This window comes from Rhipicephalus microplus, chromosome X (genome assembly GCF_043290135.1).
Source record: "Rhipicephalus microplus isolate Deutch F79 chromosome X, USDA_Rmic, whole genome shotgun sequence".
NCBI classification, from domain to species: domain Eukaryota; kingdom Metazoa; phylum Arthropoda; class Arachnida; order Ixodida; family Ixodidae; genus Rhipicephalus; species Rhipicephalus microplus.
In genome coordinates, this window is record NC_134710.1 from 299,136,443 (window position 1) to 299,152,408 (window position 15,966).

The 15,966-nt window shown below is 44.4% G+C and overlaps 1 protein-coding gene across 1 annotated transcript in view; it reads left to right on the forward strand.

The window, feature by feature from the left end:
• The first annotated feature begins 15,587 nt into the window (after positions 1-15,587).
• LOC119162157 (LIM/homeobox protein Lhx9-like) overlaps positions 15,588-15,966 on the forward strand; it is a 58,792-nt gene continuing 58,413 nt past the window's right edge. Inside the window, exon 1 of the mRNA XM_075879428.1 lies at positions 15,588-15,777. Coding sequence (XP_075735543.1) covers positions 15,630-15,777 — 148 coding nt within the window. The 5' untranslated portion in view covers positions 15,588-15,629. The remainder of the gene's footprint in view (positions 15,778-15,966) is intronic.

Consider the following 15,966-nt stretch of genomic DNA (forward strand, 5'->3'; position numbering starts at 1 on the left):
AATCGCCGTCGTGGTGTCGCGCTTCTGGCTGGGATTTCCTTTTGTGATGCAAGCGCGCTCAACCGAGCGTTGCAGTCGCCTCCTCTCCAGGGTCGAGTCGAGCCTTTTGTTCTAGGAGCACGCTCGGTGCTGCCACGGCCAGCAGGTCTCTCTTTTGAACGGCGCGCGGCTGCGACACCGGCGCTGGGCGGGCCATGACCAATTATAACTGCGAACTTGCCGCTGTGGAGTCGCGACCATATACATCGTTGGTGGCGAGCACGGCCGCATGTGAAATCAGGTGCGCGCAGGCTCGCGCTACATTGGTGGCGCTGCCGCTTGCCAGCAAACCGAAGCTTTGCTGCCTTTTACGCGGTGGTGCAGTTTTGTTTTGCTTTTCGGTAAGGTTCTTCGTTGCGGTTGCTGGTCACCAAAAAAAGAATCACTGCCATTTCCTTCGGCACGTTCTCGAAGGTTACTCGCACTCTGCTGGGGTCTTTTGTTCTGTCACGGATCTTGGAACGTGTGCCTACAAAAGCTCTTGCGGAGGACGAGGGGTGGTGGTGGAGATGTTATCACGTCGCAAGAATCGCCTACGGATGACGGCACGCTGACGCGCATTGTCCAGCGTCCTATTGGTGGCCCGCTGTTGCTATCATCTTCTTTACTTCATGTTTTTCCCGCTTCTGCTGAGGTGCGGCCAACAGCAATACCTTCTCAAGGTTCAAGTCGAGATTGAGACACCGTTTCTACATAGCTACACTGACAACAAATTTTACGTGCTAGTGATTTGTGCGCCCACTCACCACGAATCTGGTGCTCTCGGATGATAAGTGACCCGCGATAGCGTTCGTGCGACTTCTTCAGTGATCCTTGTTACTTCTTTTGCCGTAATGGCCCCACTGCGGTGGTCTATTGGCTAAGGCACTCGGCTACTGACCCGCAGGTCGCGGGATGAAATCCCGGCTGCGGCGGCTGCATTTCCGATGGAGGCGCAAATGTTGTAAGCCCGTGTGCTCAAATTTGGGTGCATGTTAAAAAAACCCAGGTGGTCGAAATTTTCGGAGCCCTCAACTACGGCGTCTTTCATAATTATATAGTGGTTTTGGGACGTGAAACCTCATATATCAAATATTTTACTGTTGTGCAGAGATACTACACCATGAAAATATCGGGACAAAGTTCACCAGTACTGTGCCAGAGGTGAATGGTAAACTATAGCATGACCATGCTACGCTGTACAATGCCGGCAGAATACTTTTCGTTTGAAAGCACAGCCTTAGGATGGTAGCTGGTACTTAAAAAATCTTTCATAAGTATTTTTTTCTATTTTGTTTTTTCTGTAATCTTTAGGTTATGCCTTTTGTTCCTGTTCTCTCTTAGCTGATTTTATAATTGTGCCACTTTGCATGGAGAAAAGGCGGTGAACCATTCCGTTTACAATAAGTTTGAATGTGCGTGTGAAAATCCTCTTTCCCAGAAACTACTGCCGTTTTTTGCGCATAAATACCCTAACGGAAATTTTTATACCACCCTCTCAAAAGGTTATAACAGAGCACCACGTATGTCCCTAGTTTTCGTGTGTTCCACACCCATCCTGTCATAATATTTCTGGTATACAGCAACGACGTTGTTTAACATGGCTAGCTTGTAGAACAACGCATATATTTTATTCAAAGAAGTTTAAGGCACACTTGCCTTGTGCTGATTAACAAGCGTCTTCATGAGTTTACACGATTATTTATTGCAGGCACTATGACACAAATGTAATCACAATGCGACTCGGAAACCATTGCAGTTACTGCCAATACACAGCTATAGAGAACTAATTTTATTTCAGATTTATGTGAAAGGACTGCCCTTGCTCACAAGCTGGTGTTACGCTTGGTTGCTTGTAATGGCATCTACTGGAAGTTTATGATATTGATTAAAATATTTATCAGCCATTGTGGCCCTCCAGAGACACCCAGGTAACACACGTATATACGAACGAAAATATTAGTGAAGTCGGTGAACTCGTCCTTTTCGCACGAAGGTGTTCAAGAGATTGTTTCTCAGGAATTCCAGTGTCGGTGTCAGCGTCGTTGGTTGTGAGCGAAAATCATCATCTTGTCCGTGACCGAAACAGCGAGAGAGATGCAAATAAATTAAATAACGAAAAATTTTGGGGAGAGCGAGAATCAAACCCAGGCCTTCTGCATGACAAGAAGACTTTTCTAACACAAAATCACACTATTCCGTGTAAATGGTTCTGAAAAAAAAAACTGTGTATGAACGCCATGTTGTGGAAGAAGTCTCCTTTACGCTTACATTATCCCGTGGCAAAAGCGTAGAAGCGCGCCTCGAGTCAAAACACTGGAATTGCGCAACAAGACGGTGCTTTGAAGGCCCGCCCACAACAAAGCTCTCAGTAATATTTAATCGTTATCAGCTGCAAAATCTTCAACAAAGTGAACAGCTGCGTAGGTTCGCATGTTGCCTGACGAAAACTTATATATGGGCCCTTCGCTGATTCGCAAAAAAAGAGCTATGGCATACTGGGCTCTATACAACTGTTCCTGCAGTAGACATTCTAGGGTAGTCTGAATAACCAATGTTACGCCCACAGTAATTTGTTGCCTTACGGCATGGTTGATTTGATGATTGATATGTGGAGTTCTACGTCCCAAAACCACCATATGGTTATGAGAGACGCCGTAGTCAAGGGCTCCGAAAATTTCAACCACCTGGGGTTCTTTAATGTGCACCCAAATCTGAGCATACACGGGCCTACAACATTTCCGCCTCCATAGGAAATGCAGCCGCCGCAGGTGGGATTCGAGCCTGTGACCTGCGAGTCAGCAGCCGAGTATCTTAGTCTCTAGACCCACACGGCGGGGTTTAAGGCATGGTTGAGACGTGCATAAAGAACAAAAGATGGGCTAGCAGTTGAGAAGGCGATACGCCCAAGGCCTGATTACCTGATCCCGTTAGACGCTTGAAGGTGAAGCTCGAGCGTCTGCTTTTTTTATTTTACGCGGTAGCTTCTAGCGACAAGGCTATAGTTAGGAGGCTGACCCCTCGTGATCCCACAAAAAAGGCGTGAAGCGAAAATCGGCAAAGAGATAGAGAAATGTGGAATGCGGAAAGGTTTACCGGGAAATAAATACCCTGATTTCGTATACTCTGAAATGGGAAAGGAGTAAGGGGAGACGGGGAAGTGAGAAAGATAAAAATTATAAAGGGAGGGAGCTGCGTAAAAACCGACCGAAAAGTGTCAAAATCGTTCAACGAGGTGGGTCGATGACAGAAACTTCGACTGCGTCTTCGTCGCTTTCTGCGCCAAGTAGGGTCATTCCGGCATTCCAAAACTGCTCAGAAAGCGGCGCCTTCTTCAAGGCGCGCATACTTTGTTGTGGCTCTGTGAGCTGAACTGAGGGCAGTGACGGGGTGGTCGATGGCTTCATGACTCCCTCCACTATCATGGCGCCAGCTGCAGCAGCGTACGCAAGCCAGCACATATAATTAACAACTTCTTCACTGATACGGGCATAGAATCCTCATAAAAAGGACTTCAATATGCTCATTATGGAGAAATTATATTAATCATGCATGGTTGACATAGAAATAGGGTAACGAAAATTTTGCGACTATTCCTTTAGCGGCGAAGAATATATATGCTGCTACTAGGTTTTCAAAAAGGATGCATTACGAGGTATGCTTAGTAATTTCTCAGAATGCCAAGTCGAAAGCCTCGTTAAACATTTTGTTGATCTGCAGAGATTCCTCTTGAACTTTCTTCTCATCGGCTGTTACAGCTGCAGCCTCTTTTTCTTGATAAATTGCGCCTTGCCAAATCACCTGCGTCTTATTAGGGCCGCATGTTGCGCTTGCCGGGCCGCTGCGGCAGCTTCATCTATTACCGCTTCCTTTCAAAGGTGATTGCGACAAGCAGCAATTCAAGCTGCTATAGACTCTTCGGTCATGGCGTACTTCCTTGGTCTTCCCTGCTCATGACTATAGGGACTGGTAAGGTGATGTGTGTGCCTTTTTATGGCTTTGTTTCACTCACACGAATAGCGGCCAGATGAAGTGGACACACAGCTCGCACGCTTCCACGAAATTTTCTCAACCTCAGCTTGAAACACAGGAATCTGGGCAATACAACTTATGTAATTTTGGTATAGCGCACTATAAAAATTACTTCAATGCCCTTGCAAGCAATGTTTAAGGATAATCTGTTGTCAGTGTCATTGGTTTATGGCCAAGTTAATGAGCGCTTGGTCACACGAAAGATAAAAGGGAAGGACATCCTGTTGGTTCCACAGGCTTGAAACACAGGGATCTGGGAAATACAACTTATGTGATTTTTGGTATAAAGCACTACAAAAATTACTTCAATTCATTTCATTCATTTCATTTTATTATACTGTCAGCCCCATTAGGGCCATAACAGGGGTGGAAAAAACCAATATACATACAAAAAATAGGTACTCCCTATACAACTTCTATTATACATAACAATGAATGACAAGAAATAGCCGAAGCACTCTGCTCTTGAGGACATAGAATAAGCAAAATATAAACTATACATCTTTATACACGACATCCTTAGGGCCCTTCAAGAAAGAAGGTACACATTCCGATAAGACAGTGGAGTTCGGCAGCCTGTTCCACTCACTGATCGCTCGCGGAAAGAAACTGAACTTAAAAGAATCGTTGTGTGATCTGGGAGGGGGGATGTACATGTTATGCCGGTGCCTTGACGTTTCCCCAGTTTTTATATACATATACTTCGATTTGTCTATTTTTCCTTGTTCTTTAATGATTAAAAAGAGTAATTTAAGTCTTTCATACTGTGTCCTTTGTTCTAGTGGTTTCATACTCTGTCCTTTGTTCTAAGCTTCAATGCCTTTGGCAGCAATGTTTAAGGACAATCTGCTGTCAGTTTCATTGGTTTATGGCCACTTTTATAAGCGTTTAGTCCCACGAAGGTTAACAGGGAAAACATCTTGTTGGTTTCAAAGTGAATTAACTAATCAACCATTCATGCAATTAGTTTAATAGGAGTGCTTATGTAGCAATACAAGTATAGAACTTCTCATGGGGAAATTTTCAGGCTCATTACTCAGCAGTCCCGAGCTTCTTGAAGGCAGTGAACTTGGGGCGGTGCTTGTAGACAAATAGTGCTTGAATTTGTGTGACGTGCGACCTTGAGTGCACGGGCTCTTCATTCTCCATCGCTTCATCCTTCAAAATCTCTCATCACTGTCCCCAGTGTAGGGTAGCATACCAGTCGTTCTAGACTGGTTAACATCCCTGCCTTTCTGTTTCCTCTTGTTCCTGTTCCTTCGGATGACATGCACTATATATGATGCAACATGCAGTGTGTGGCCCTTGTTGTGTGCAATGTCACCGTGAGTTCACGGGCTGCTCATTCAACCATAAACAGCGCTGGTAGATAGCGATGCTAGTCTGTCTTGACCAGGAATACGTAACCTGAATCAATTTTTTTTTACAATTTATTGGAGATTACACCAGCGGGGCATGTGAAGTGTCTACAGGTGCTATACAAGTGAAGTCAGCGTACAGTAATGTTACGTATAAGCTTCATATCTAGTGCTTTATACGACTTTTCGCCTTTCTCAATTCATGTTTCTCCACAATATGTGTGATTCAATATAAGTACACTTCGCAACAATTACGAATATACACCGAGGTTCTGACGTGTTACAAATCTTCGAATTACTGTAAATTAATAAAGATTAAGCACGAGAAGTAAGGAATAAATAATGTCTCATATCCCAAGTATACAGGAATAGAACAAAGCGTGGCACAGATCACACAACCCTTCGTTCCCAGCTCTCCAGTGTTTCTCCTTGTAATGTTTGCAGGAAATTATGCACATTGAGATTTCTGTTTCGGGACGCTGAGCGACTCTAGTCTGTTTCTCCCATGTATCGTAATAAGCATCGAGGCAATCGCCTTGTGAGTGATATCTGAAATCAGTCGCGCGTATGCCGTTTTATTGTGGTGTAAATGCGCACGATAATATCACGTGGTTCACGCAGAAGTGGCAGAACGCAATGCGACGACCATGATCGTGAGCAGGCCAAGGAGCCCCCCACAGCGCGAGCTCGCCTCTTCACCGTCGCTGGAGCCGGCGGACCTGAAGCAAGGCCTGTGCCAGCGTCGCGCCCTGGACCATGGTTTCGACGCACTCCTAGCCTGCGCCGCCTGCCGGGGACCCATCAGGGAACGCTTCTACTTACAGGCGCGTGCTTTTATACCACGTGCTCATCACATTCCACGCAACGTGTTTTATGAGTGATTTGCCTTCAAAGAAGCTCTGGCCCACGGAAGGCTTCAATCGCGTGCAATCCCCTCTACGGCCTGGGAAGCCTATAATTCACAAAGCGCTATATGACCATGCACATCAAACAAATTTCTACTGACGTGCTGCAGCAGCTTAGTGGATGTTCTGTTGCATGACTTAGTTCGATGACGTGGGTTCCATTTCCGACATAGGCGGTCATGTTTTAATAGATACAGAAGCGCTTACGCACTAATGAATGTGTTCAAGTGGCGGACCTCGTCTCGTAGAGCCTAATTCAAACCACCACGTCATATATTACCGGCCTGCATTGCCATGGCATGGTTCCAGTACATAAACTGCCAAATCCCCTCTTTCTTCTATCAATTATATGGACACTTTCGGTTGGATTTTGCCGCCGGCGTCGGTGGACGCCGTCATTCACCGTATATGTATACGTATCTATATATATATGAAAACGCAAGCAAGAAAAAAATAATCCAGAAAAAGACTCCGGTGCGCAGAATCGAGCGTTCGACCTGTTGCTTATGAGTGCGTGGAGTAAGGCATGCACCAAGCCCCGCCGCGGTGGTCTAGTGGCTAAGGTACTCGGCTGCTGACCCGCAGGTCGCGGGTTCGAATCCCGGCTGCGGCGGCTGCATTTCCGATGGAGGCGGACATGTTATAGGCCCGTGTGCTCAGATTTGGGTGCACGTTAAAGAACCCCAGGTGGTCGAAATTTCTGGAGCCGTCCACCACGGCGTCTCTCATAATCATATGGTGGTTTTGGGACGTCAAACCCCACATATCAATCAATCAATCAAAGCCATGCACAAAGCCACGAAGGCAGACCCCCTTCAACGTTGAAACGGCAAGCTATTTATATTTATCACTTACCGCTGGCGATTCCTATCTGGGGGAACTATCATGTTTCACCATTACCAGCGAGATGACGCGATGAGTGCGCGTTGCCAGATCATCACGACGTGGCGACGCGCGCTCATGCATGCGTTCATATCCCCCACGTGTACTTTGCCTACAAGTGCGGGGGGGGGGGGGATTCTCACGCGTGCGCACGCTTATCTTACGGAGGAGAGAATCGAACGGGGGTGTTTTACCGGAACGATTCTGTTGTAGTCACAGGGCGCACAAAGGTCGCTGCACTCGCTGCACAGTCTCCATTTGCGAAAAGAGCGCGCGTTTCAGACACAGCGAAGTAACAACTGAGACGCTTGTTCGCATTCATGTGTACCTGTGAGTACGTTTTGTGCGTCATTAGTGCGGGAGGAACGCGGGACACGTTTAAATGTTCTTTCCATTCTTCCAGTGACATTTAAACTTTTTGCTATAACTCATTACTCCGCCTTTGCGGCGAAACCGCCACTTCTTTTTTTGTTTTCACACTCAAAAAATAATAAAATGCTTACGACCCCTTTTCGAGAGAGTAATTCCTTATTGTACAAACAATAGGAGAATGGTGACGACTCTTTTTCGAAACTCCTTGTAAGAACCTAACTAAAAAGTTCTCTCTTAAATTGCCGATAGTGGAACACTTAATTTGCCAATTCTATTCGTGAAAAATGATTTACCGCGTTCACACCCCTTCCGATAGTTTATGACAGTTTTGTAAAATAGAATTAAGCATGAGACTATAGCGTTTGCTTCTTCCCAAAGAAGTCTTATTCAATATGTTTCATTAGGTGTAAGTACACGCGTTATTATGCGTGAAAGGTCGTCTTTTGAGTGAGTCATGGGTAAACAATGTACGCAGCACAGTTGCCTAGGCACGAAGGAAGGCAATACATTGACATCGCTACCCTCTCCCCTGAAATAAATAAATAAATATATATATATATATATATATATATCTCAACGTGAGTTCACGGGCTGCTCCTTCAACCGTAAAAAGCGCTGGTAGATAGCGATAGCTGGTAGTTTGTCTTTCATGGTAGCCGAAAACGTCACACAATACTGATATGCAGCATTTATGGCAAAAAATAAAAGTCATGTTCAGCTATCCTTATTGTGACGATGAGTTAGGTTCGAAGGCTCCAAGCATTAAGCACTTCAATTTTGAGCTCTCCGGTACCATAAATATCGCTTTCTGTGGCAAGATGTATCAGTTCTGCAGGACACAGTAATGATGGGATCTTAAAAAGAAAAGCGCATACTATTAATAACCACTGGTTCCTTATGCATGAAGCAAACTGAAAGGATGTTTGTGGAAGCAAATAATGTGCTCTAGTACTACCGTACATTATTTGTCAATGACTAGCAGCACGTGCAAATTTTATCAACGTGGGCGCGCCAAATATCCGATATCAGCGGCTTGATTTTTTCTAACAATTGTACAGAAATGAGGCGCTGTGAGTTGAGATTATGCGTTGCTTTTCCTTTGCGAAAGGAAAAAGAAAACGATCAACTGAGCACTGGTGAAAGGGATGCGCCACTTGAGTTGTACTTGATTATTTATTTATTTATCTATTTATTTACCTTTTTGTGTATTTATTTATTTATGTATACATTTATTGTAGGCTTAGTACTCTCAGTTTTTGACTTCCCGGTATACAATCACGTTTAACATATAACTAGCTTCAGTGACGTCAGCATCGGTATATGGCTGACCGCGTTCTTGGTGCTGTGCTAGGAATGCTGTCATCCGTAGGTACCCACGAATGTGTTTAAGTGCTTGCAGCCTCAAAAATTCCTACTATACTTTTTAGATTAACATTTTACAGACTCGATTTGCACCATTGGCAAGTTCTTTAAGCAGGAGACGTGATATCGCATGCAATCATTGCAGAGTATTGTTCTATACGTGCATGCATGTACTTCCACAGACAGATCGCAAAGCTGTCTTCCACCGAAAAAGATGTTTGGACAAGTCATTCTGTACTGATAATATAAACTGTTTGTTGAGCCAAAGCACACAGTATCAATAAAATTGGACCTTTAGGTGCGATGCATCTTTTAGTGAACTTCGGCGACTTAGAGCATATCTATCTATCTATCTATCTATCTATCTATCTATCTATCTATCTATCTATCTATCTATCTATCTATCTATCTATCTATCTATCTATCTATCTATCTATCTATCTATCTATCTATCTATCTATCTATCTATCTATCTATCTATCTATCTATCTATCTATCTATCTGCTTACGCTCGGGTGCTCTCGTGGTCACCCCCTTAACATGGTGTAAACCAAATGAAAGGGTAAGATGGCTTGACGAATATGACGCGATGATCAAGACATGAATAATGTCACAATCCCATCGCGTACGTCGTCAGACACTTCCAGGCAGACAGTGGCACATACCCACGGGCGGGTATGTGCCGCTGGTATGCGGGTATGTGCCACAGGTGACTGACACTTAGTATCCACCCAGGAACGACGAGAACATGCATGTACAGTTATAACGCGTGAGCGTTAAGCAATACCCGATGATGGTAGCGTCGACCCGACGAACGCAAAGAATAAATGTCAGGGTCCCAGATATAATCAAACCCAAGCATTCTGTGTGTCATGAAGCGCTTTACCACAAAGCTACACCAGGTCTCGAAACTTCTTTTCAAATAGATGCTAATCTTCGTGATACGTCAATAGTGGTTGCAGTGCTGCATACCCAAGCTTATATACATAACATATATACTCCGGTTATACAGCCGTCAGGTCGGGTTAACGTTGATTGTGGTTAGTGGAGTTGCGCTGAAATTGATTAATGTAGGAGTGTCCAGGGCGAGCATCCTCACGAGCATCAGCGCTCCATATCAGCTTCTGGTGTTGCTAACACGCATGTTCCAGTTGACGTCGTTGCGCAAGTGCAAACAACTGGTTATATAAGCATCTGCAACACTTCAACACATGTCTGTGCATGGGACATTTGTACATATATTTAGCGTCATTTTATGACGTGTCGCTCTATAAAAAAATTGTAACACTGTCACCTTCCCTCCGCATGCTTCGCATAACGTCTACTCCCAGGTACGTGGCAGCTTCCGAATTTTTTTTTATAAAGCCACTACTTTTTGAAAATGCATTGATCGAGAGCTAGTTTTTCAAGATGTATACTTTTCGGAAATTGTAGCCTTAGCATAAACCTTCCTTTATGACCTTCCTACCATTTTATTACTATAATATCATTCTTGTAAATGAAGTGAATACATAAATGAATTGGTAAATAAATAAATGAATGAATAAATGACTAAACAGATAAATAAATGAATAAATATTGATACGGGGTCACCTCCCGCATCTGCCTTTGACTTGCAGCATGCAACCTCGGTGATAAGAATAAGGCGTACGTACATACGCGCACCTGATGTCTACTTCTAGAATACTGCGAACAATGCGGAGTATTATGATTGTCGGTGATAATGAAGTGCATAGCACCTCGAGCAATTTTATTCACAACGTCCAATGAATTCTTAACGTAGATGTGCTGTCTTGTTAACATAGAAGTTTTGAATAGCTCCGTACAAAGCTTGTAAGTGTTGGCTTTTTTACATTATCGATTTTTACGTGGTGAAGCTAGCTTCTGAAATTTGTTTCGCCTCAAGACTCAAAGCCAGCACTTAGCATGTATTTCAGGGCATGCAAAAGCGGTATTACCACAAAAAACGGTGAGTGACCCTATAAATCAATGAACAGTTAGAAAATAATGAATCTAGGCGTATTAAAGGTAATTTAACTACGCAGGCGTTCTCAGCGTACAAAGAACAGTCAGCGCACGTCAGACATGCTTGGAAGGGCATAAAATTGAGCAATGTGGTAGTGATTTGTGATATGAAAAGGGTGGTAGCACTATGCGGGTAGAGTATGAGTGATTGAATGAAAGAAACATATGCCGCGACACACAAGCAGGGCTACCCATTCAATTTGTAGAACGCCTGTGACGGAATATAAAGCAGTAAAAATCAGTACACAGGATTGTAAAATAGAAGTTTTTTCGAGCAGCGCTTGCTTTTTATACGATGTTTGAGCCCTAATGGAATTTCATCAAATTTTTAATGAGTTGCCATGGGAAGAAGTCTACTTTATATTTAGTCATAAGCATACATAAGAATATTAAATTGAATCTCGCGGTTGGGTCAAAGAGGTTGGAAGTGACCTGTTGGTGTGTCCGCGCAAAGTTATATGTCACAAAATAGAATTATTACTCTGCGCGAAACAATATCTTTCAAGAGTATGCATGTACGTGGAAGATTGATGGGAAATCGCTGCCTTTACAACATGCGCGCAATATTCATATGTGTGCTTTTTTTTTATGTCTGTGCCCATCTCATGTGGTCAGCCTTGTACTGTGTCTTGATATACGGTAATGTCCGAATGTAAAGCTCTGCATTTTCATGCACGACAAGAGTTGAAATAGACGCGAAAACGAGGAGAAAAGTAGGGGTGCATCAAACCCAACATAGAGCGTCTTCGAAGGCTACTCCTTTACATAAATTCGCAATGCAGACAGATGCATGCTCGGACGTGTGTCTCAACTTTGCTACGGTACAGGTGTGCCTTTTTTCTTGCATATTAGGAGATGCTGTACTGTATGTTGTAAAATTGCTGCCATCGTCTCATGCGCACAATGCTCGTTTTTATCGGGACTCTGACAGAAAAAAAAACATGGCTGGTTATGTACCAATGTGCTGAAGTTACAAGTGAAAATGAATTAAGTGCCATAAAATTCCTCGCTGTACAGAACGTGGAAAACGGGAATACGATGGTGTGTCGCTTTTTAACAAACATACTACAAAAGTGTTACAACGCGAAAACATACTGTACAAGTGTCAAAACTATGATATGATGATTAGAGACGTCATAGTGTGGGACTCCGAATTGATGTCGATCACCTGGGTTTTCTTAGCGCGCACCTAAATCTACGCAGACGGGTGTCTTTTGCATTTCGCCCGCGTCGAAATGTGGTCGCTATGGCCGGCGATTAAACCAGCATCCTCGAGCTCAGAAATGCGTTACGTTACGTGCTAAGCTACCATGGCGCATTGCATGTTAGTTTTGAACAATTACACGCTGGCACTGTCATACATCGAGCTGACAAAAATTAAACGCTTACTACTCGCAACTTGCCAGTGTTCTTAAGGAGAAAATATTTCTTTATTAGCGAAGTGCTTACAGCCCCAAATTATCGTTTATAACGATAGCGTTAATGGCGGATGTTTTTTTTTACTCTGTTTCTGGCAGGCTTTGGACCAGCCTTGGCATACGGGATGCCTCCGTTGCAGCCTTTGCGGCACAGGCCTGGATTCACAGGCGTCTTGTTTTGCGCGAGAAGGTCGTATATACTGCAGGGACGACTACCTCAGGTAGCCTTCCTCACCGTTTCTCCAAATATGCTGATCACTGAGTGCAATGGTGTCGATAAAGATGTGACAGCGTCACGTTGTCATTTGAAAGGTGCGTTATCAGGGGCCTTAGTTTAAAGGGACACCAAAGAGCAAAATGATTTTTCGTGTATTAGTAAAGTACAATTGGCAATCCCGAAAATACCATCCTTACCACATCAAATTCATAAAGTAGTGCAAAAAGCAACAAGACGGACACAAAGAACGACGCACCACAAGCAGTACTATTACAGCAATAACGGTAACCGATTCTCTAAATCAATAAAGATTTGCTAAATAATGAATCAAGGCTAAGTAAAGGTAATCAACGCACGCAGGCCTTCTCAGCTTATTGTCAATTGTCCATTCAGCTCATACTTGGAATGGCGTAAAATTGAGCAATATGGTAGTGATTTACGGCGTGAAAAGATTGGCATCACCATTCCGCTAAAGGATGAGTGGTTTAATTGAAAATACGCCGTGACACATGAACAGGGCTACCAATGAAATTTGTAGGATGCCTGTGACGGAGAACGAAGCAGTGTGAACCGATATAAAGGAGTGTATTAGAGAAGTAATTGTTTTTTTGCGCTACGTTATCACTTTGATCTGGTACCAACTAGCCCAGGAAGAAGTCTTTCTGCAGAACACCCTTACTGCGACACGACGTTTGGAAATTTACAAAACATGTGAAAAGAAAATATGGGCGAAGACGCCATGCACCTCGAGATTCTCGCACCAAACACCGTGACGTCATAGATTTTGAGGGCGTCTACTGGATCGAGCATATATTCTAATCAATAAAAATAAAGTACATTGTAATCTATGGGTGCCATAGATCTAGCATACAAAGTTTCAGAAAATATCACCGAGGCAATGGTGTGAAAATACGGAAGATACATTTTGAAATGTTTGACGTCATACATAAAAATTTTGGCGCGAAATTTTATAATGACACTTCAGTCTTGAATTTAGCTGATATCAATAAATTTATGACAGTAAAACATAAGGTATTAGAGTTCTCATAGTGCACTTTGTCTATCTGAATAAAGTGATCGTTTTTCTTCACTGTCCCTTCAGCGCTGCATGCCTCAACCGTATGATGTGTTTCCTAACTTCAATATTGATGTGTCGCCATCACAATAAAGATTACTGGTCACAGGCACAGATAAGAGACAAACTCGGGTTCTTATCTTTGAGGCAGGCCACGGCGCCGTTTTCTAACAACCTTTAGAAGCGAATCAGCTCGTTGACTGGCATGTGTAACGCTGTTCTTCCGTGCATCCGTACAAACACGCCGCAACGCACTCCCTTCGCCGCATCACCTGCGGTGAGGGGAGCGCGTTGCGGTGCCAAGTAGGTCACGCAGCAGCTGTGCGTTGTGGTCACACTCCTCTCGCAGTGAGCGCTCACGTTCCTCTCTCCCTCGCCTGCCACGCGCTCGCCCCAGCGCCCGCAGCTGCCGCCTCGTCCGTTCTCTTGCAACTCGTGCCGCTACCGCCGCTCGCTACACCACTGACTCGTCGGTTCACGTGCAATAAACCTGACGTACGCCTAGCGTACCCGTTAAAACATGTCTGTACGTGTCATTTCTCTCTCGCTTCAGCCTCTCCACTACTCGCAACACCCGAGCGCAGAGTTTGCGTGCTAGAGCATGAAAACTACTTACCATGATGAGGAGAACGTTTCTTGATCTGGTCTTTCCTAACTTCGACGTCGAATGTCCACTGGAACCTCTCAGCGTGCACTTCACCGATCACAAGGCTGTGGTAGTCAATACGAAACGCGCACCAGCTACGGTTCAGCGCCCGTGTCCATTCTGCTCTGAAGAAACGATAAGACCTACGCCAGCTATCACTTCAAACGAATCTTCCAGCGCTCACAGCGGCACCCGTGTTAGCGCCATTCAACCCGTGACGCCGCCCGTGCGCAACGCTGCTGCTTCGCATCCCATAAGGGTTCCCTTTAGGAAGATGGTGTGAATTTATTTAATACTTTTTGTGCTGACAATAATAATGAAAAGTATGTGACAGTTCCACTGCGCGAATACTATTGAACCTGAAAAACTGTGCACACTGGATAGCAGGCGTAGCGTACAGTACATGAAAATTTGGGCGATGACAAGTGACCAAGAACCATATCAGAAAGTGAACCGTGCTAGTCGCGTGTCTTATGTGTTTATGCGATAAATTCTCATTGGTCAGAGTCGAATATCAGTAAAATATTAGAGAACGTGCATTGTCTTGAAGAAGTGAAGATCACTCTCATTTGTGCGCTGTTTGTGAAACTTGCAAACGCGAATTGCGGCCTCACAAGGACACCCGTGGAACGTTGGGACGGTACAGCTTACCACACCAGGAAGGTCACGGGGTGTGCAAGCGACGCATAGGTTCATCCTCCTGATAGTGAAACTCAGCTTTTGACATGACGTTATGTTAATTACACCGTGCACATGCGTGTTGCTTGTTCAACTGCCATAGTGCTTCGTTTTCTTTAACAGAAGTCAGTTGTAGGTAATGCTCACCATGTACTATGTCTTCTCCTTCATTTATTAACTTCATGAGCATGCGTGATCCAACCTATATTACCTGGCATAAAAACAACTTTCCAGATTAAGCAGTCTCTTGGATATAGAGGCACACACGCAGCAAAGGAACGGGTATACTTCACATCGCACTTTTGTGCCTACCTTAATTTCCGCTACAGTGTGATTTTACAGTTTACAGTCGCAGTTCCTCTACTTTTGTTATTTTGTCCTGCTTTTTTTGCTTTGTATTCACGTGTTTTTACCTTGTATCCGCATGTGTGGATTTAGCGAACAGTGGACAGCCGCTAAATCCACGCATTTCCTAAACGAAATCGTAAGAGCCTATGTCAGTAGAACTGTCTGTTTATGATAACAGCAGCCAGCGAGTCAAACAGAGACTGCCTTCCCAGTTAAATCACCATGTTCGTAATCGCAGGGCATTTGTACGGTGCTGCGCGTGTGGCGCGGCGCTATCCCCTCGTGACCTTGTGATGCGAGTCCGTGGAGGGCTGGCCTTCCACGTCAGCTGCTTCCGCTGTGCCAGCTGTTTATGCCCGCTGCTCAAAGGGGACGTCTACGGCATGCGGGACAACAGCGTCTTCTGCAAGCTACACTTCCAGGACACCGCGCTGCTGGCAGGTATACCTCTAAATAGGGTGTGCTCGGTATTACCACCCTATAACTTACTATAGTGCGGACAAAAGCTCTGAAGGCGTATAAGCTCGTACTCTCTAAAGACGAGCTCAGCTTGTGGTGCTATCTCTTGCTGAGACACTGCGAAAATCGATTCGGAATCTACAGAATCATGGACCTTCCAGACCGCTTATT